General features: G+C 36.1%; 2 protein-coding genes across 2 annotated transcripts; one reads left to right on the forward strand and one right to left on the reverse strand.

The window, feature by feature from the left end:
• The first annotated feature begins 3661 nt into the window (after positions 1 to 3661).
• LOC125810008 (auxilin-related protein 2) lies at positions 3662 to 13679 on the forward strand. Its single transcript, XM_049489524.1, has 8 exons — positions 3662 to 4379; positions 6989 to 8639; positions 8781 to 8919; positions 9017 to 9114; positions 9268 to 9333; positions 11852 to 11941; positions 12439 to 12615; positions 13047 to 13679. The coding sequence occupies exons 1-8, from the start codon at positions 3868 to 3870 to the stop codon at positions 13083 to 13085; spliced, it is 2772 nt and encodes a 923-aa protein (XP_049345481.1). The 5' UTR covers positions 3662 to 3867; the 3' UTR covers positions 13086 to 13679.
• Positions 13680 to 14925: 1246 nt separating this feature from the next.
• LOC125810014 (uncharacterized) lies at positions 14926 to 18870 on the reverse strand. The gene is given in 6 exon segments (XM_049489532.1): positions 14926 to 15094; positions 15482 to 15589; positions 16208 to 16293; positions 16608 to 16833; positions 18560 to 18646; positions 18716 to 18870. Coding segments are annotated over 6 exon segments (759 nt in total). The 5' UTR covers positions 18806 to 18870; the 3' UTR covers positions 14926 to 14932.
• Between the last annotated feature and the right edge of the window lie 1960 nt (positions 18871 to 20830).

Here is a 20830-nt window from a genome sequence, read left to right on the forward strand (position 1 = left end):
TGGTGGTTTCTTGAAGAATTCCCCATGAGACCCATGTTTCGCCTTATTTTCCTAATTCTAACCCTAGTTTGTGTTGGATATTTGATTGAAGGCTATGAATTGAATGTGATGTTAGGTAATTCATGTTTGTATGATGATTCTACCCTATGTTATGTATAATTTCTATGAAATTAGGGTTGAGTCTTTGAATGAAGCCTTGAAGGCTATGAAGGGAAAATGTCAATTGATTATATTGATGTTGATTATGTTATTACTTCATGGATTACCTTGTATTATGTATTGGTTATGAATTGCTTGGTAATTGAAGTATGGATGTCCCACGAAGGGCAAGAAGGTATGAAGGTTAGTTCTTCTTTGAACTCAAGTATGAAAGGTTTACTCACTTGCTAAGTGTTTTCTAAAGTGAAAGGATTATTACTCACTTATGAACACATATGAGCTATTATGGTAAGATGTCTACATAAGAGTCTAGTAAAGGCTAATGTGAACTTATGTGATGACTAAAGACGATTACAAAAGGGAATTTGATGCTTAGCACCAAAAGGGCATGTAAATGAGATAGGGGTCTCACGTTTAGTAAGTCCGACTCCCCACATGGGTTTCCTCACGTTTAGCAAGTCCGGATTACCTACGATATGTGTTGTCTCATGAGATGGAAACCCCCACGTTTAGTAAGTTAGGGTTTCTAGAAGCAATCTCCTTGACCCTTAACTATGTGCCCACATAGGACTCTAGCTTAGTGGATCCACCTAGATAGCTATGTACAAATGGTTACACCTTAGGCAAGTGTTAACCCTCTCTTTTTGGTTTGGGAGTAGAACATCGGATTCCATGTAGCTCTCATGGTCTATGTCGGTTATTGCAATATTTCCCTAATGTAAAAGTAAATGAAGGTATGAAAGGTGTGAACTCTTACTAGGGCTTTCTTAAGGGTTTCTACATAGTGTAAGGGAGGGTATGGAACTTCTCTTGCACATTGCACTTGTGGGATCCTATGAGATGGTTGTAGTAGTGTTCTCTTATTATTTTGATGATTATGACTTATGTATGTTAAAGCTATGTTATGTATGATCATTATGAATATGGTAAGTTATGATGAAATATGATCTTATGAATGTATGCATGAAGTAGGTTGCTTAATGTGATACTTGGCTTAGAATAGGGTTATGGGGTTCTATTCTTTACATTGCACTAATATTGCTTGGGTTGTCTACATGTTCGGATGATATTATGTTGGTTTGGACTATGATACTTAATTATGTGCATATTGGATTTACTTGGCAAAAAGCATGTTTTGAATAAAATGTCCTTTTATGCATGTTTCAATGGTTTTTATGCCTAGAAGCCATACTTAGTACGTGTGTTGTACTAACCCATATTTTCTCCCTTTTCCCAAACATTTAGGTTTGGGCCATTGAGGATTCAAGTTTACTTCTCAAGACACTTGGATTTGTTTCCCCAAGTTGGTGAGTCCTCAAGTCTGAGGACAAGACCCTATGATCTAGCTTCTATGTTTAGTTCTTTGCTTATGTTGAAATACATTGTTTTACTTCCTATTTTCAAGACTTCTTATTGATGTAAGGGCTAAGTCCCATTTTCGATACTTCTATGTCTAGATGGTGCATTGTGACGAAGTTAGATTCTATTTTTTCATATATGAAGTGAAGTTGAACTTCCAAAGTAAAAGTTTTATATTTTCTGTGATTTTATTCTATGATACATGTTATGATGAATGTTAAGGGCTTGTATAAGACCTCTTCGAGGTCGAATACGTCGGTAATGACTAGAGGGTGCTCTCGGGTCGTTACAAACATGGTATTAGAGCATAAAGTTGAGAATAATGTAGGATTCATGTCACAAGATACCACGTCGAGTAGAGTCTTGTTCATGGATATGAAGCGCGCCACACTTATGAATGAGAGGCTACAAGATGCTTAGGAACTTTCACTCTTTTGTTATTCCATAGTCGTGCCTAAGAGTCTTAACTCTATTTAGTCCTTTTCTTCTAATCCTTCTCTTGTGCTTATATGCAATGAATACAAGAAGGAACAACGCAAGAAGGGCCGGTGAGGAGAATGTGAATGAGGTGGTTCCCCTTCAAGCTCCTCAAAACCCTCAAGTCCCTATTGAAGAAGGGGCTATGTCTAATGTTGAGATAAGGTCGGTTATTCATAATTTGACTCAAGTGTTGGCCACTCAAGTTCAACTTGAGTATGTATTTATCTATTGTAGTCCTTTCTTTCGGTTGTTTCACTTAGGCTATAATACATACTCGTACATTCAATGTATTGATGTCATTCGACCCCTACATCTTTTTATGATGCAAATACAAGTGTTAATGATCATCAACAAACACTTTATTGAGATCACTCTACACTCTAGATAGCTTTTGGTAAGCCTCCTTACATTCCGGAGGAATGTCATGGATCTTGTCCCGACATCCTTCTTTAATAGTAGATGTTTCATAGATAAACAAAGTCGAGGTATCTATCAGTATTTACTCTCTTTGAGTTGTTTTATAAACTATAATATTATTATTGAGTATTTTCCAAATTTTATGAGATTAGTATTTGAGTTTAATTGATTCAATTTTGTTTTGAGCCTATCATTGCTTGAGTAAATCTCCCTACTAAGTAGTTAGTCAGGCCAATGGTTCGCTTGGGGACCATAAATGATTCTCGAGTGCCGATCTCGTCTAGAGTGTAGGCTCGGGGTGTGATACTAAGTTTATTACTAAATTGTTAAATTGATTTTCGCTTACATGAAACAAACAAGGTTGATTATTGTTCAAAATAAGGGCATTTATTTCATGATATTTTATGGTTATGATTAACATGTTTCTGACTTGTCCCTATTAAAAACAGTTGTGATTTACTCACTAAGCTTGTGTCTCACCCCTGCTAAATATTTTTTAGAGAACACATATTACGTTGGTGAGGATTTCATTAATTAGAGCGTGTGAATTGTCTATTTCTGGTGGGTCCCACATTGCTCCACATGACAAGAAGTTTATTGAATTGCTAATCTCTCTTTTTTGAAACTCTTAGTGTCTCTCCATTAGTAATTTCCTTTATTAGAGTCATTAGTATTATTTCATTATTATAGTTGTGTGACTAGTATTAGACTTCTTTTCATATTTGATGATGGCTTTAGAATTAGTACATCACAAATAGATTATTGTCAAAAAATGTGTATTGTTTTGGCGATGTTATTTCATTATTATAGTTGTGTGACTAGTATTAAACTTCTTTTCATATTTGATGATGGATTTAGAATTAGTACATCACAAATAGATTATTGTCAAAAAATGTGTATTGTTTTGGCGATGTTGGTTAGTTGTGTTGTTGAATTCTGAGATAGGGAAAGAGTAGATAGACCTAAAAATAGGAGAAACTCTTCGATTTTCGATATCAATGAGGCTTGATTGGACTAGCTCCTAAGCACCGGTCATGGTCCCTAAATTGAGTCGTGACATCCTCATAGTGACATAAAGTGAAAATTGAAATAATCAACTAACTTCTTAGTAATGTTTATGTCAATAAATATAGATAGAACAGAATAGACGGAAAAGTAAAAAGTAGTAGTTATTAGTAAAAGATTTGGTAAAAAATAGTCTATTTGGGAGAGAATATAAATTTTAGGAAAGATGAAGGGTGTTTCCATGAGTGAAATAAAAGAAAGAAAGAAAGAAATGAAAGAGAGGAGAGAGGGGAAAAAGGGAAGCACAGGGCCGGAGGTGGAGGAAGAGGAAGAGCCATAGCAAGAAGAAGCAAGAAAGACAGAACCCTAACCAAGTCAGATCCATCCGGCGGCAATTGGCCTGTTTTGAAGGGCAGTATTGGGTCAGAATCAGATCTATATTTACCAATGGATGACCTCGATGTGTTAGCTCGAGACTTGGGTTTTCGGCACGCAGGAAAATCCGCACCAATGAGATCCGACGTCCGATCAACCTCTTCTTCTGATCCTGATGCTATGTTATTCAACGATGTCTTCGGTGGCCCTCCTAAATACACCAATACCAATAACTCTGCCGATTTCAATTACGATTCTATTTTCATCTCCGGCAAGACCAATAACAACAATGATGACAACATCAAGACCTCCTCCTTCCCTGTCTATGACAAGCCAGTCTACGACGACGATATATTCGACGGCTTACCAGGAGTAAAGAGCAAATCCCTATCTTCTTCATCTACACTGAGATTTGAGGACGATGTTTTTGCTACAATGACTTCCCCGCCCCAGCAAAACACTCATTTTGATGATCTCTTGGGGAATTTCGGGAGGAATGAGAAGGTGGCACAACCAAAGAGTAGTGCTGGTTCCACTGAGTTCGATGATTTACTAGCTGGCTTTGGAACTGGCACCAGTTGCAGGTATTTTGGCATATCTTCTTTCGGTGCTCCTTCCCTATCAGATTGTATAGTTGGTGTAATTAGAAATTAATAACAAATGTGATCTTTGCTGTTGTACCTAAGTTTTGTATTTGAGTGGATCAGCATGGCGGCTGGCCTGGTCATTAACAAAAACAGAATTTCATTCAGTTGCGAGAAAAACATTTGCAATCACTTCTTATGAAAATCTTACTTGGCTGGAGATCAGTGGTTCAAAATTTGATTATTTGAATTTATTGCTAGATATCATAGAATTAGAAAGCTATATGGACCCATTAATGTGTAGAACTTAGTACACTCCTCAGAGTTATTAAATGTATTGCTGAATTACTAGAGCTATTAGATGAAATTAGCAATGTGTTCATTCTGGATTAAAACATATTTCTATTTGAGGAATTGTTTCTGGTAATAGTTTGCTTCTCTGTATTTAAGTTTTTTCCTAATTCAAGTGACGTAGCTAAGGATTTGCATAGATAAACATGTATTAGAGAGTATTGATTATGTAATGATGATTGTGTGTATACTGCTTACTTATTATGATTGGCAGTTCGAAAATGGTTCTGTATCTTATCTACTTATTGCCCCTTTGTTTTGGAGGGTATGGAGAGGGTTTTGGAGTTGAAGTCCGAATACTTTTTCTTCTCTACATTCATACAAAAGAGAAAAAAATTGTGTACTGCTCAAGATGGAGAACATAATTAGGTCATCTGCTTTCTCTGGTGGACATGCATACCACTTTAAGGGTGTAAATACTGCTTTAGAGGGCTAACATGGTAACCTTGTCGCATTTTATATAAAGAATTGGTTGGCATGGAATTTTGGAATCTCTCACACATTAATATAGTCTTTGAAAATTGAAACCTTCGTAAACTTTTTTGCTAATATATGGAGTAATTTCCATTTATCGGGGTATGCTCCTGATTTTCCAAATGTTGGTTGGGTGAAACATTGTCACCTCTTGTTGTGACAAAATGAGCGGATTTTATCAGATTTGGGTGGATTGAAAATGATTCGAGCTAAAATGTATTGGATTACAATCCACCCATATGAATATGGGTAAAAGATTGGTCCTAACTCACTTTAATCTCCTAAAGCGAAAAATCTTTCTTTGTTTTAATAATGTTTCATATTTTTGAGTATTATGTTGTTACTCTGATAGAACTAAATAACTAATTGCACCAGTTCTTTTTTTTTCTTTTTCTTTTGCAGTTTTCACGTTGTTAATTTTGAAGCTTTATTAGTTTCGTTGCAAATCTGGTAAAATGGATTATGTTGGAACTAAATACATTACTTTTTTGTTTCTTTTTCCCTCTTTAGTGGATTAATACATGCTCTTGAAGTTTTGTAATAGTAGAAGTTCTTGAAGTTTTGTAATTAGCTGAAGATCTTGAAATTTGTATTTATGCAGCTATGATCAATTCAAGTTTGTATGTTAGAAAGCACAATAAAATTGCTCTTTGTTAAATTTATGGTGTTTTGTTTCCCATTTAATTTTATGTGTTTGGATTGGAAATTATTTCTTTGGATTTTATCAATAAGGAATAAAGTTTTAAGGATCTTATAAAAGTGAAAATAACATATGAACTCTTCAGTTTCAAAATAAAAATAACATATGAACTCTTTAAAACTTTTTAAATCCTTCAAGAAAGTTTTTAATATGTTTCGCCAGATATCATAGGGATTAACATCAGTATTTATCAATAATTGAGAGACCAAAAATGTTATAAGTTGAAGTGACTTCATTCTGTCTTTATTTAGAGTTTGCTTCGTTTGGCAACTAGAGAAGGGAAGAGATAGGGGATAACAAAAATATTCTTTTTTTTTTGTTATAAAAAGTTCAAAAGAAAATCAGAAATGGAAAAGTGCAAATAGATCTTTTCCTCTGAGGGGAATTGTGAAAATTTGCAAGGAGAAGTATGGAAATTCGTTTCATAATGTAAGGTTATTGTAGCATTTTGTATATGCAAACAACATATGCACATTAGAATGAAATTTTTGAGTTGGTTTTCTAGTAAAATATGGATACTTTGTCCATATTTGTATGTGTTAAAAATAGATGGAAGCCCATATTTACCCAACTGAAATATAAGTGATCCACTTCACTAAATGTGGATTAATGGGCTGAAATTGCCAGCTCTAGTCACCTCCAACAGATAAGTGCAAAAATGCAATTTCTGTGGTGGAGGTGTTGAAGTCCTGTCAGCTGGGGCGATTAGTGGTTCAACTGAATTCATTTAGTAGTTTGGATGTCTTGTTCAAAAGACATTTCTTCATTTAATTAATTAAATTTTCATTGTTCATGCTTCTCTTTCATGTTACCAGAGTTGGCTGGAAACTGATGATTCAATTGTTCACTGTAAGTGGTATGTGTAAGATGAAAACAAGATTGAGCAGGGAGGTTACCAAACTGGACCGCAATAAATAAACTGTATCTGGCATGTGGAGAAAATTTAATATTTGCATATCATTTGCTAATTAGAGTTACTGATTAGATTAAATCCTACGTACTCCTAATGCAGGAATTATATTGCTTTAACTCTGTTGTATTACATTTTGATTCGGTTATGATAAAAAGCGTGCTTTTACCACAGGTCATTTACCGATTCAACTTATCCCTCCAAACCAGCTGGAGATTCAAATAAAAGCTCTAGTATGCTGGATGATCCTTTTGTCGTGCTAGAGTCGACCTCGGTGCCAGCAAATTCTCCTCCCGGGGAGTTTTCAGATCCACTGGAAGAGATTGGTAAGCTTGGTAAATCTGGAATGGCGAAAACTGGTGCTTCATCAGTTAGTGGAGGGGTGTTTGATGATCTAGATCCACTTAGTGGGTTTGATAAGCCTGTTCGTCCACTTTCCCATGAGAAGAAGACAGGAGGGAAGGACAGAAGCCCATCAAAGGCTGGAGCAGGAAGGAGCGATGCACATAACTCTACCTCAAGAGAAAATATTGAGACACCGCCATTTAGATATTCTGAAAGTCACTCACAGAAAAAAGTGCCTGGGGATAGTTTTCAAGAGTCTCCCCATTTTAACATGCCTTCAGAAGATCCTCTAAGATCTTTGGGTGAAACTGCTCCTCCTCCATATGCAGATAATGATCTTCACGAAACAAACTTCCAAGTGGATACATCCCCAAGATCAGAGGATCAAGTACAGGCTTCTGAAGATATATGGCTTACTGTATCAGAGATTCCTCTTTTTACACAACCTACAAGTGCTCCACCTCCATCACGACCACCGCCTCCAATACCACGGCGCAGTTCAAAGTCAGAGGCAAGTTTTTCCTCTTCAAATGCAAGGAAGGGTGAGGGTTACTCCTCTTCCCCTAATCACTACCAGTATTCTCAGAGTCCTAAGCCGGTTCGTCCTGCAGTTAAAAGCCCTCCAGTCTCACAGTTGGATGAACTTGAGGATTTTGCCAGGGGTTGGACTAAGAGTAGTATTGATGAAAATGCTGATGCTCTTTCTGGAGAAGAGATGAATGGAAACTCTGTTGCTGCTGCATCAGCAGCTGCAATGAAGGAGGTTATGGATAGAGCTGAGGCCAAATTTAGACATGCTAAGGAGGTCCGAGAAAGAGAATATGCAAAGTCTGCTAAGAGTAAGGAAGCTGTACATCTGGAAAGGGATGAACAAGCAAAAAATGAAGTGCAGGAAAGAGAGTTTCGAGAAAACCAGGAGAGACTAGAAAATGAGAGGCGACAGTGGGAGAAGGAAGAAGAAGAAAGAGCACAAAAGAAGCTTGAGAGAGAAAGGGAGAGAGCCAGGGAGCTTGAAAAAGAAAGGGCTCGGCAAGCGGTTGAAAGGGCTACTAGGGAAGCACGTGAAAGAGCAGCAGCTGGGGCACGTGACAGAGCTGCTGCTGAAACCCGTCTAAAAGCAGAAAGAGCTGCTGTGGAGAAGGCTGCAGCTGAAGCTCGAGGACGGGCTGAAAAGGCTGCAGTTCAGAGAGCACAAGCAGAAGCTCGGGAAAGAGCTGCAGCAGAAGCTAAAGAAAGAGCTGAAAAGGCAGCTGCAGAAGCAAGGGAAAAAGAAGCATGTGAAAAAGCTTCTGCTGTGAAGGCCGAGTCTGAGGCACGAAGGCGAGCAGAACGAGCAGCAGTAGAAAGGGCAGCTGCAGAAGCTCGAGAAAGGGCAGCTGCTTCTGCAAGGATGAACCAACAAAGGAATGATAATGATCTTGAATCCTTTTTTAGTATGGGTAGAGCCAGTAGTGCACCAAAGACGAGAACAAGTACTCCTGTGAGTAGCGAACACCATTAAGATATAGCCTATTGTTCTTGCAACAGTACTGTCATTATTTTGTTAATTGTTTTTTATAAGCACTGATATATATTTGTCGCTCATTCTTGCTGACTTTTTACTTTGTTCGTTCCATTTTAGGACAACATATTTGATTCACAGTTTCAGAATAAGGCAGGATCTGAAGGGCCAAAATCAACAGCTGGTGTAGCCTCCTCCAACATGAGGAAAGCATCTTCCACGACTAGTTTCGTGGATGATCTTTCTTCTATTTTTGGAGGTACTTTCTTTTGTGTCTTCATGACTTAACATTATGTATCTGATTTGGTTTTAAGCTGTTTCTCGCGGCTTTACTATGTACTGTTGAACTTCACCAGCTTCTGCATCATCTGGGGAATTCCAAGATGTTGAAGGGGAAACTGAAGAAAGAAGAAGAGCAAGACTAGAACGCCATCAACGTACTCAGGAGCGTGCAGTATGCGTCCTGACAAATGATATCTTTCCTTCTTGTCATTGAATATTCAGTACAATTTTCTGATTACAGCTTTTAGCATGTAGTATATTAGTATTTGGCTGTTTGCACAATAGGTTCTATGTATTTCTTCATAGTTGTTATGTATGTGCTCAGGCTAAAGCTTTGGCTGAGAAGAATCAGCGCGACCTTCAAGTGCAGAGGGATCAGGAAGAAAGACATGTAAGTTTTGTTTTGATAAATAATTTGCAAAATCTATAATTTTGGAATTCAGTTGCAGCCAATATACTCGCTCTGCCTCTCATAGCAGTGTTATCAAAGGCAAAAAAGTGTAAGATGCACTGAGGATGGGACTTTATGCCCAAAGCACAAATAAAATACGTGCTTTAACAAAGAAAGGCACAAATGAAATATGTGTAGTTGGAGAATAATTGCTAAAAGCTGAAACATCAATTATATGAATAATGTAATTGAAGAAGTTATCACTAGATGAAAGATTTATTGTTTAGTGCTGCTCTCTTCAGGATAGAGCCAATGAACAATGAGGCAAGGGCCTTACTGCCTTTGGTGCCTACATTCTTATCATATTTATATAATTTCAAGACCCCAATGGATCTATGATATGATCGTATAATTACTACGGAATGGTATACAAAGTCAACAGATCTCAATGAATACAATAGGATTTATGGCTACACAAACTGTTGAGAACAGTTCTAGATCTGGTCCAACTCAAATGCTGCCAAAGTGAGGCAAAGCGGTTAGTATATCTTGCACCCAATTTCAAGGTTTAAACACTTCTCAAGCGAGCCTGACTACATCGTGACATAGAGCCTTTTTGGCCAAGTGATTTGGAGGCGCCAAAAACACTTTTTTTTGGAAATTTGAGGTGTTCGACCAATAAGTAAAACTGCTTTTAAGTAGAAGCAAAAACAGTTTCTCTACGGTTGGGAAGAAGGCAAGAAGCTAAAAAATCTTGTTTCTTGAAAAAAGTAGAAGCAAAAAGTTATTTTTCCAAATACAAGTATTCCTACCAGAAATACATATTTACCAAGTATATCCTTCATTAATTTCTAGTTGTAAAACAGCTCGATTGGTTACTACGTCTAACAGCTCATTTCCTTTTAATGAGATCTCAATCATACATCTTCATATTCTTGCTACAATTATCAAGTTATGATTTCTCGGTTATCAAAAAAAAAAACATTGGGCCTTTAATGCTCAACATACCCACAAACATAGTAGTCAAAGTTGTAGAGTGCGAAGAAAGGCCAAAGCTTGTTTGAGCTTTAAGCGCAAAGCCAAATTGAAGCATGGACTTGAGAGGAAAAAATCGCAATAAAGAAAAATGAAAATAGAAATGTAATGCAAGAAAATGTAATTGTAAAAACAAGTAATAATTGTTTCGACGAGGATAGAAACACTATAATTAAGCTATATATATGTTGTATAGTTCCCTTAAAGACAGAACCCATCAATAAACTGATAAAGGTGAACATGCCTTAGCACCTTGACATATACCAAACTGCTCAGGCGAAGCAAACTAAGCTTTGAGGGTTTAAACGAGCCTTTAACAACACTGTCCACAAAATGAATGTAGTGGAAATCAAACGTCTATATGGATATAACATTGGACAAGATTAAAAAAGCATTTGATAGATGGTGCAGGTAGCACACAAAGGATAAAAGAAAGAAGTTTGCAAGAAATGATTTGTCATGTTCAATGTGACAATATAATGATTGAATATGGAAAGATAAATATGATGATGCGGTACACCTAAAATCACATGGTGAGTAGTTGTTTGTATAGACTTGTAATCTCTCTAACCAATGAAGACTAGCTAAGAGCAGATGTAATGGAAGCAAATAATTTGTGTAGGTGATACCAACATTTGGATAGTTTCTATGCTTACAATAGGAGTATGGTGTCTGTTAAGAGTCCTTTTCCTCTGGTTAAAGACTGGACATTCGTGTAAAGATAAGTCTGAGATACGGGGTGATTTTTACTTATAGAGAATTCCTGAGAACTTGTTCTAAGGTTACACATCTTTTTTGCTTTTTGATGGGTCTATTTCCTTGGCCTCTGGTACGTACAACCTTTCTTGTTCTGTTTTCCCGCGAGTTGAGAATCAAAGTAGTTTACCTTGCTAATGTCATGTGTAAGACACCAGCTTCAAAGCCTCTATAGAATAATACGTACATGTAAGGTGACTAAACAGCTAAGCTACTATTCATAACCAAATGTTGAACCAATTGCTGAAAATCCTAGTAATGCAGGCATTATAATCCGCAACTGACTATCTGGAGTATTTTGTTGCTGCATGAAGCACACTCATGTATTGCCTTATAATATTTTTAGCTTGGGATGAAAAAGACAAATAGGGCAAGAATCAACACAAATAATTCATATAGCTAACTCAACTAATTTGGAGTGAATTGTAGTTCATTGGTTGTGTTAGTATACGAAACCTAAGTAGCCATACTTATATATTGGGTACAACAATATTTAGTGCGAGGAAACTTATATTGCTCTGTGATTCCTTGCCTTTGAACATGTGACATTTTTAGTGAACAGACATGAGCCAAGTTTTGCTGGTTTCATGGTTGAACTCGCGTTGCTATAGATAGATGAGCTTGCTTTTTCTTCTGTCCTTTTTAAGTTATATTTGTATCATCATCCTTTGCTTCTTTGACTTTTTCTGTTTATTCCTTAATCGTATTGGTTTACTAATTGTTGCAGAGAATTTCCGAAACATTAGATTTTGAGATCAAGCGATGGGCTGCTGGAAAAGAGGGAAATCTGCGTGCACTTCTATCGACTTTGCAATATGTGCGTTCGTTTTCCAAACATAATTTGTGAATATTCTATTCAGAATAATCCCTTCCCAATAAACCCTCTGCCACCTGAAGGAATACTGGTGTTTCTTCTAAAAGAGAAATTCTAGGAGCCAAAGTTAAAACTCACAAACAGCTCACTGTGTCTATTTTCTGTTTGGTTGCTAATCAAAGTCTTCCTATGTTTTCTTGGAGATAGGTGTACCCTCTGTCCTCCCACTTTAAACACCATGGGTAAAAAAGGAAAATGGATCTTCTACTTTCTAAAATGGAAATTCACAAGCAAAAGAGACTACAATTTCAAATCTCATGGAAATCATAATTTTTTTGATCTAGTTTTGATACGGTTATGATCTACTTGCTGACTATCTTATGCTTCCTCAAATATCTGAACTTTCTGCTCTTCCTAATAATAATGTAATGTTGCTCAAAGTCACTTCAACTTTTATTTTTCCTTATGATGTGAATTTCTCTTATTTTATTTTTCATTAGGTGCTTTGGCCTGAATGTGGCTGGCAGCCTGTGTCCTTGACCGATTTGATTGTGGGTGCCTCTGTCAAAAAAGTATATAGAAAAGCAACCCTTTGTATTCATCCTGATAAGGTGCAGCAGAAAGGTGCCAACCTTCAACAAAAATATATTGCCGAGAAGGTTTTTGACCTACTTAAGGTACTGAACTGTGATCAATGCATTTTAAATCTGTCATAATTGTTCTCTTTTGTGTTTTCCTTGGATAAGACATGTATTAGGTTCCCAGCAACTGTCATGATTAACATTATTGTTAAGCAGAGGGTAGAGAGCTACTCCTTTCTAAGGAATGAGGAGTCAATTGTTCTATTGTCGGTGTAGGCTGGGTGAACCTATTGAGAGTCCATATTTTGGGGGGTTGTAGCTATCCATATGTTTTGACTACTCACTTCTTTCTCCATTCTGTTGATTTTTAAGTGGCCAGGGTTTGTGCATCCTCTTACCTGAATTGCATATCTTGAGTTGTTGTCTTTACCTTTGCAAAAATTATCATTATAATATCTTTTTTCTGCCTATGTTATTTCTGACTGCAAAATTCTCTTTAGCTCATTCTCAAGTTATATATTTTTCAGGAAGCGTGGAACAAATTCAATTCTGAGGAACTCTTCTAGAGACTGAATTTTAGCTCCCTTTTGGGTTTTTCAGAGGTGGGTAAATTTTCCTAAAGCAAGCTCGCCTTTGCTATGCCTCTGATATCTGGCATTCCCCAGCACGAGGCGTTTGATTGATTTCTATAGATGGTCATAGAAATCTATCAGTGATGATGAAGTGAATTTTCACTGTGTTTTGTAAATTTATGTCAATGCCAGAGACTTGTGGCTTGTGCGTAACGTGTTGGTGTAGAGTAGTATTATTTCCATTCATGTTGTGCTTCTGTAGTGCATTTGGTCACCCTTTGCATGTGATCATTTGTCTTCGATATTCTTTTTTGGTTCCTTTCCTGTTATGCTGCAGTTATTTGTGCTGGAAGAGATGTCTGTTGTTAGCCATATCCAACATGGAAGGAGGCATTGTAAAAGCAGAGTATCCTACAAGATGTAAAATCCTATGTAATTTCCCTTCATTTATGTGAAAAATTTGTTTTACGTGAGGAAAAAAGATATTACTTGATTTATAGATTTTATAAGATCCAGTGTTGTCAAGATGGTATTTTTGCGGGTGCTAAATATGATGCTCAAATCAAAGCTTGTATGTTTTGTTTCCAAGTTCATATACTGTCTTTTGTATATGCAGTCAAACCTTTCTATAGTGGAAGTGTTTTGTCTCAAGATTTCATGGCTTCTAATTGCTATATTGAGCTGTTATATATCTTTAGTGACAATTGACATTTAGATCTCATATTTTATCAACAAAAATATACAAAATTATTTTTTGCTACTTTATGTTATAAATGCAAACAAAATACTTTTTAAATTTAAAATCTCATAAAAATTGAAGAGACTAACACTTATTTTTTAATTAAAACGAAGAGACTCGACACATTACAAATAAATTGATGATTAATTGTATGATACCACAAAGAATTGAAATAATAGGGATCTATATACAAAGTAAGATTGCCTACAACAGGCCCTAGTGGTTAGGCTCTTCCCAAGATCCTGTGCATGGTGGGAGATTTAGTGCACCTGGTTGTTTTATAAACATTTAAAATTAATTAAAAATGTAAATATATCAAGGTTGGTGTAAGGATTTTATAATTGTAGGCTATTTTATAAATTATAATCTCTTAGTGACCTAATGTTTGAATTGATAAAAAAAATTTGTCTAAACTTTCAATAAAAGGGAATGTATTTGTCAACCATTTTAACAAAATAATAGAGGGTTACAATATATTTCTTGCAAAATATTTGAGTCATGCAATTATAATGAATGTCATAAAGGTAGAATATTATTATAGAGAAGTGAAAAAGCACATTATTATAACAAGTGACCTTATAGAGAGATGTCACCGTATATATACATATATTTGCATTTGATAAACAAAAATAGCAAGTGAGTTCCAAGGTTGGGTTCCCGGAGTAGACGAAATGGAGGATGAATGAAATAGAATAGTCTGGCAAAATCCACCTTGAAGTTTAGTGGTTGTAATTTTCCTTAAACTTGAGTTTAAATTTCATCAAAACCTTGCTTGATTGTGGCGTGATGGAAAAGTAGTTGAATAGCATATAATGAAGGCTGAAGAAGAAAATCATAGTTATTCGTCAGGTTAATAAGTGCCTAGAATAGATTGTTCCTTTATTTGCTAGAGTTTAGAAAATGGAAGTACCGTGATAAGAGAAGAGCAACATAGGTATGCAAAGTGAGTGTATAAAATCAGTTGGATTAACCACAAAACCAAGATAAATAGTGTTTCCCACCACTTGGTTGATCAACTTCAGCAAACATATCACCTATAATAACTCGCGTATCCACATGAAACTATAAAACCATTACAATCAAGGGAAGCACACCAAAATGGCTACATTACAATCTCAAACATGTTGCACCCCTGGCAGGTTATGTACAGAGCAGTCAGATCAAATCTAGTTTCAACGCAGAATTTCGATTTTAACCTGCATCCTTGATCAAGATGGTCTGAATGAGCTTCATCCAACCTATTTCGTAACACCTCTAGATTGACCTGGAAAAATCGACTCTGTTAATCATATTTATAATATGTTCCAGAAATTACCAACTAAACCAGTAACGCAGAGTGCAGACAAATACACACATAAAACTCAAATGTTATCTTACTAGTTCTCAATGCTGCACCAATATCCAAAAAATCATACAACACTTCACAATAATAGATTACAAATAAAAAAATGCAAAGTTGTGTGGTGGGAAAATATTTTTCAACTCAAATCTAAGAAAGTAAAAAATACAAAGGCGTGTAATTTACTCAAATCAGGCAGCAAGTGGTGTTAAATTAAAAACCTTCAGAAAAGTCTCTAATCACTAGAAAAATAACAAAAAAGTTTAGAAACTCTGAAAAATATGCAAGACATGGGAATTCAAAAACACTAACCTCATCATCTCTGTTGAGCCGGAGTCCACAAAGAGAGCAATAGATATGATGACAGTCCTCTTTCAACTTTGCTTGCTTGCAGATGGGACACCAAACCTCCTTGCTAGCCTATTGGAAACATCAAGATATTCAAAAAAATCACCTATTATCAACTGACAGACCGTGTGAATTTGTATTGAATGTATGAATGTGCAACTGAAACATATAACAATGCCAAAAGGCGAAACTTGAATGAATCAGTGAATATGTATCATCAACAAAAGATTCACGTACAAATGTAAATACACGAAACAGTACCAACTTTCCTTCCATTAGCCATCTTCCAACTAATCCTGCCTAATATATTCACTACAGCATAATCAATTAGCCATCTCATTTGCTCTAGTGTCATTATACGACCAAACATTCTGTTATCGAGGTAGGATCACATTAGATATAATGTCATTGAAATTTTATTTTTTATTGGGGAAGTATACAGTGGTATAAAAAGAGTCAAATTAGAAGTTGATAGAAAATTTAGACTACCAATGCCATGCTATGACTCACATTCTCATGAAACAAACAAGAAAAGAATTTCAATTCCTTGCTTAGTGAAATAGGAACTTAAAAGGGTTTTCTAACAAAAAAATTAACATCAAAGATGCACATCGTTAACTTTTTGACTAATCTGAACTGATAATTTAAAAGGTTGCTTTTTTCTTTTGGCTTTTATTGTGGACCACATACCTTCTCATTGAGGTTCATGTGCTCATATACTGCACGAGACAAATACTCATCTTATTCATCCTCCCAAGTTTCATTTGAAACTTACTCTGCGAGAAGCCATAACAATTTAACTCAGAAGGAAGGTTAATTGAAATGTAATTCCTAAAATAATCCCCCTCCTCCTTCACGAGAAAAGATAAAACTAAAAAAGAATAACTAGTTCTGTTTGGCAAATTATCATTCAAGACTTTCTGTCACCTTCTAACTTTGGACAAATGAGTGTTTTTGAGCTCCTTAATAAATAATTCTTTTTTCCTGAGTTCATATACAGTAGGCTATGTCTATTCAGAAAACTACGGTCTCTAAAATCCATCAACAAGGTGGAGCACCAAATTCCAGATGATATGGAAAAGACGTTCACCTTTTGTTTCTTCCATCCTGAGATCTTCATAGAAAATCCTCTGCATTTCGAGCAGCATTTCATCACAATCACCTTGATAAGCTTCATGAAGGCCATCATATTGCCATATAGCATCATCCAGTGAGAGGGAGAATTTATAATTATCAAAAGTCTCACTCTGATATGAGTGCTTAAATTTCTGTATTTCATCAGAAACTATGTCCTCTAGAGATGACTTGACGAGATCCTGCGACAACATAGTCTAATATAAGTTCAAGGAACAAACTAATTACCTTTTCTTGGAGACACAAAGTGGGATAAGTTGGGACTTGGAAGGCAAACTGATTACCACATTCAGAACCGACAAAACACCAAGCTTTTGAAAGAGTACAGATTTTCAAAGGGAACTTTTATTTTTAAGGGAAAAGCTGATTAATAATGACAAACATGTGACAAATAGGAGTCCAGTCATAGGGTTCCATTGGATATACATAAAAAGGAGCATAAATTGTAAGGATAAAATAAATTTCAGATGCAATGAACTCGTGAAGAGTCATGTCACTGGAAAAATATATGTCTCAGCTAAAGTCTTCTGATACCCCTAGACACCAAGAGACATACTAGAGAAGAGAAAGTTTTTAGTTTACCACAATGAGCTTACACAAACTAGACGTATAGTATGATAGACAAAAGTACCCTCAAAGATAGTTGTCCTCCAAGCCTATATCAGTATGAAGGAAAATCACCTCGAGAGAACTTACAAATTATTTGTTGTTGAGTGACATACAACAAAATCAAGTGTTGTTCCAATTATTTTTCCAAGACAACAACGTAGGGACAAACATTAACAACAAGGTTGCAACAGTTTTCATATATGTGGTCATTCAACGGGTCAAACCAATATAACCACTTTGTACGCAAAGCTTTATTGAAACAAAACACATTTTGTTACACATGGATCAGCCATCACATTCCACTTAGCTGGGTCTTTCTCCTCTTCACTCAATTGTTTGATAGTAAATAGTAAATACTTTACAAGAGGCCTTGATCAAGAAGATAGGAGCTAGCAAATAGCATAGGGGAAAAAGAGGGATGATATAACAAAAAAAATGTTGAGCAATTGCATGAGATATTCCATAGGTACACATATGCAAGCGCTACACAACAACAGCTATTCCCCATGACTCTACCACCCAGTCAATTTTGTTCCACTTAATCCCTCTTTCATGGCCACATATCTTTCCGGCTAAGGAATGGGAAATCTTTCTCCTGTTACATGAATCCAATTTTCATTTTATCCGGGAAAAGCCATCTTTTTCTCAATCTCAAGCTAAGTGGTTTAGCATATGAATCCTGACTATTTATTTCACTCTATCTGGAATCGTCTCATTCCAATATCTTTTAAAAAAAATTAGAATAAAATATTCTTTACTTTTAGGTTTCCTAACATTAGAGGTTCTCTACATTTCCAAGTGAGATACAAATCTCTAAAGAAACTTAAATTACTCCTGGTAAGTGGTAACATTGGGCCCTACTATATGCATAGTATCATGAATAAGTACCAACATGGGTTGTGGTGCACTGGTGGGAGTGTATCACCCTTAATCAGAGGTCTCAAGTTCGAGCCCTGGGTATGGAGAAAATCATGTTGGGAGCGCCACCTCCGAATGGGCCCTGCAAAGCACGATCCAGATTTAGTCGAAGCTCCAATATGGGCTCCGGACACCGGGTGGGAAACCAAAAAGTATCATGAATAAGCCTTCATCTTAACTAGTTGATATCTATCACCAATAAGGATCTATTGCTTTTATTGTATCCTATTTTTAATTTTAGTTGCGAAATATGCATAGATCCAAAGAGATTGTACAAAAGGTCTTTCGAGACAATACACAAGTGTTGTATAATGCAATTATATCATGTCATAGTATCATTAGGACCTAGTAGTAGTTATAATAATATGAAAGAGAAATCACCTTATGTGGTTGGTTGTTGGCGAACCTTAATTTCCAAAAAAGGCGGCTTCGATCTTCTCTGACTCTTGTGTAACAATTTTCTCTGAGCTACAAACTCCACTTTAATCAAACATTTAATTCATCAATGAGACAAAATTTGTACAACTAAATTTTTACCTTTTCTTTCCATTTTGGATAATTATTGAAGCAACTCTGAGCTTTAAGAGAATCCCGAATTTGGACTCTCTCTTCCTCATTTCCTGCCATTTTTCGATGCCAATCTCTCTTACTTCTCTCCCGCCCTCACCTTTTGATTGCTATTCATCAAATCACAATAAATAAATTAATAAATTTGGCCTTTTAGTGCTTATTTAGATTAATTTGCATTTTGCATCCTCAATGTATTTTTTTTTTTGGGTGACTTATATTTTAGAAAAAACTATATGAATGCACTATAAAACTCAAAATAATTTCATGTTCATATCCTAATCCAACATAATTCAAGAAATACCCATTCTTTCAAAAAAAATAAAAAATTCAATATCCCCATTCATTAATGCTGATTTTCGTTTAACTGATACTAAATCATTATCATATATTGTATTGGTATCCTTAAGGCTAATAATTTTGCTTAACTGATACTAAATCAGTATATATATATATATATATGCAGAATCCAGGTTGCGAACCGAGTCGGATAAAATATATGGTATGTCGGGTTACTCGATGTTTTAACCCATAAAACATTTATTTTCACTTCCTAACCAAAAAAGAAAGCTGAAGTGAAGGTTCTAATGAAGTTATTGCATGATGAAGGTTAGTTTATAGCGATTTCTACCATTAAAGGTTGCCCCCGTGCCTAGAAACGTTATCTTGGCAATCATTTTCCCCTTCTATTAGTTGCGTTAGGTGCTAGTTTTTGAAGATATAAATTGGTAGTTATTGTTGTTTCTTCAAGGTTTACACTTGGTTTGCTAAGGTAATCATACCAGAACTCTTTTATGATTGTTTTTACGAAGTTTTACGAACGTTTCGTCAAGTTGGGGCCATATGGAAAATCTGTCGATTTAAGCTCAATTATGAACTGTTTATAGGTGTGTACAAATTGTGTATATATAGTGTTTGCGAAGCTTAGGCGTAAGGAACAACTTTCGTGAAGAAATGCGGGCATTCGAGCGTTCATTGGAAAGGTATGTTAAGGCTAAGCTTCGTCCCTCATTTTAGCACGACTCCTGGGAAATTCCTAAAATGCCAAATGTGATATTTTGCTATTCTCTTGCTAAAAAGACCTTCTATGAAAGACTTTGGGATCTCAGCTGAATTATTTACATAATTCTAGTATTTTGATATTCCACTTGTTCGGATACATAGGGTATTCGACATCTACATGTCATTTTATTGGTTTCGTTGATTATAAGTCCACATGTATGAATTCTTATTCTTCCTTCGATGGTGTGTGTTAAAAATATTATGGGAGACCCTTATTATTTTTAACCAGCCCTCTTTCCCCACTGAAGTTTATTATGAAAAATCTTTAAAGTAACTTACTATTTTCAACACTCTCAAATATAACTTAAATTTAAACTATTAGAACACTTGATTTTTGAAATACTTCTTTTATAAATTATCTAAGAACCAAGTATAGGAACTAAGTAAATCACCTTAAACTTGTTATGAACATCTTCAAGGTTAGGTTATATTTCTAAAAGTCGAGTTAAGTTTTCAAGCTTATTCGGAAGAACATATGAGGTTCCATGAGATGGTTGTAACACCTCGTATGCTAGAACTATCAAAATGCAGATTTTCAGAAGTTACAGGTGCCACCGACGGGCACTACCCATGGACCGTAGGGTGACCCATGGTCCTTCCTGCCTGTAACCCCTTTCTAGAAAAGCCCAAAAAATTGTCTAAGGGTCGACCAACGGCCGGACCCATGAGACCCCAGACTTACAGTCTCTGAAGCCAGTCGACGGTTGATAGGACGAACCGTGGGTCCGTCGATGGACCATCGATCAATTCGTCGATTGGCCCCGACAGCTTGTAAGTCAGGGATCGTTTGGTCTTTTCCCTATGTGTTGGACCCCTAAACTACGTCGTTTAACTCCTAAACTACGTAGTTTTGGTCAGTTTTAGCCTAGTAACTGTAACACTCCGAAAAATGATAGGGTAAACTAGAGCCTAAATGTGAGGATGTACGTCAAATATGAGGGTTTTAAGAGTCAAGGCCTAAGGGGCAAGTGCCAAGAAAAAGGAGCAAGTCAAGGCCAAAGGCCAAGGCTGCCCCAAACTTGA

The sequence above is a fragment of the Solanum verrucosum genome, unplaced genomic scaffold (genome assembly GCF_900185275.1).
Source record: "Solanum verrucosum unplaced genomic scaffold, falcon-dt-bn FXZP01000241.1, whole genome shotgun sequence".
NCBI classification, from domain to species: domain Eukaryota; kingdom Viridiplantae; phylum Streptophyta; class Magnoliopsida; order Solanales; family Solanaceae; genus Solanum; species Solanum verrucosum.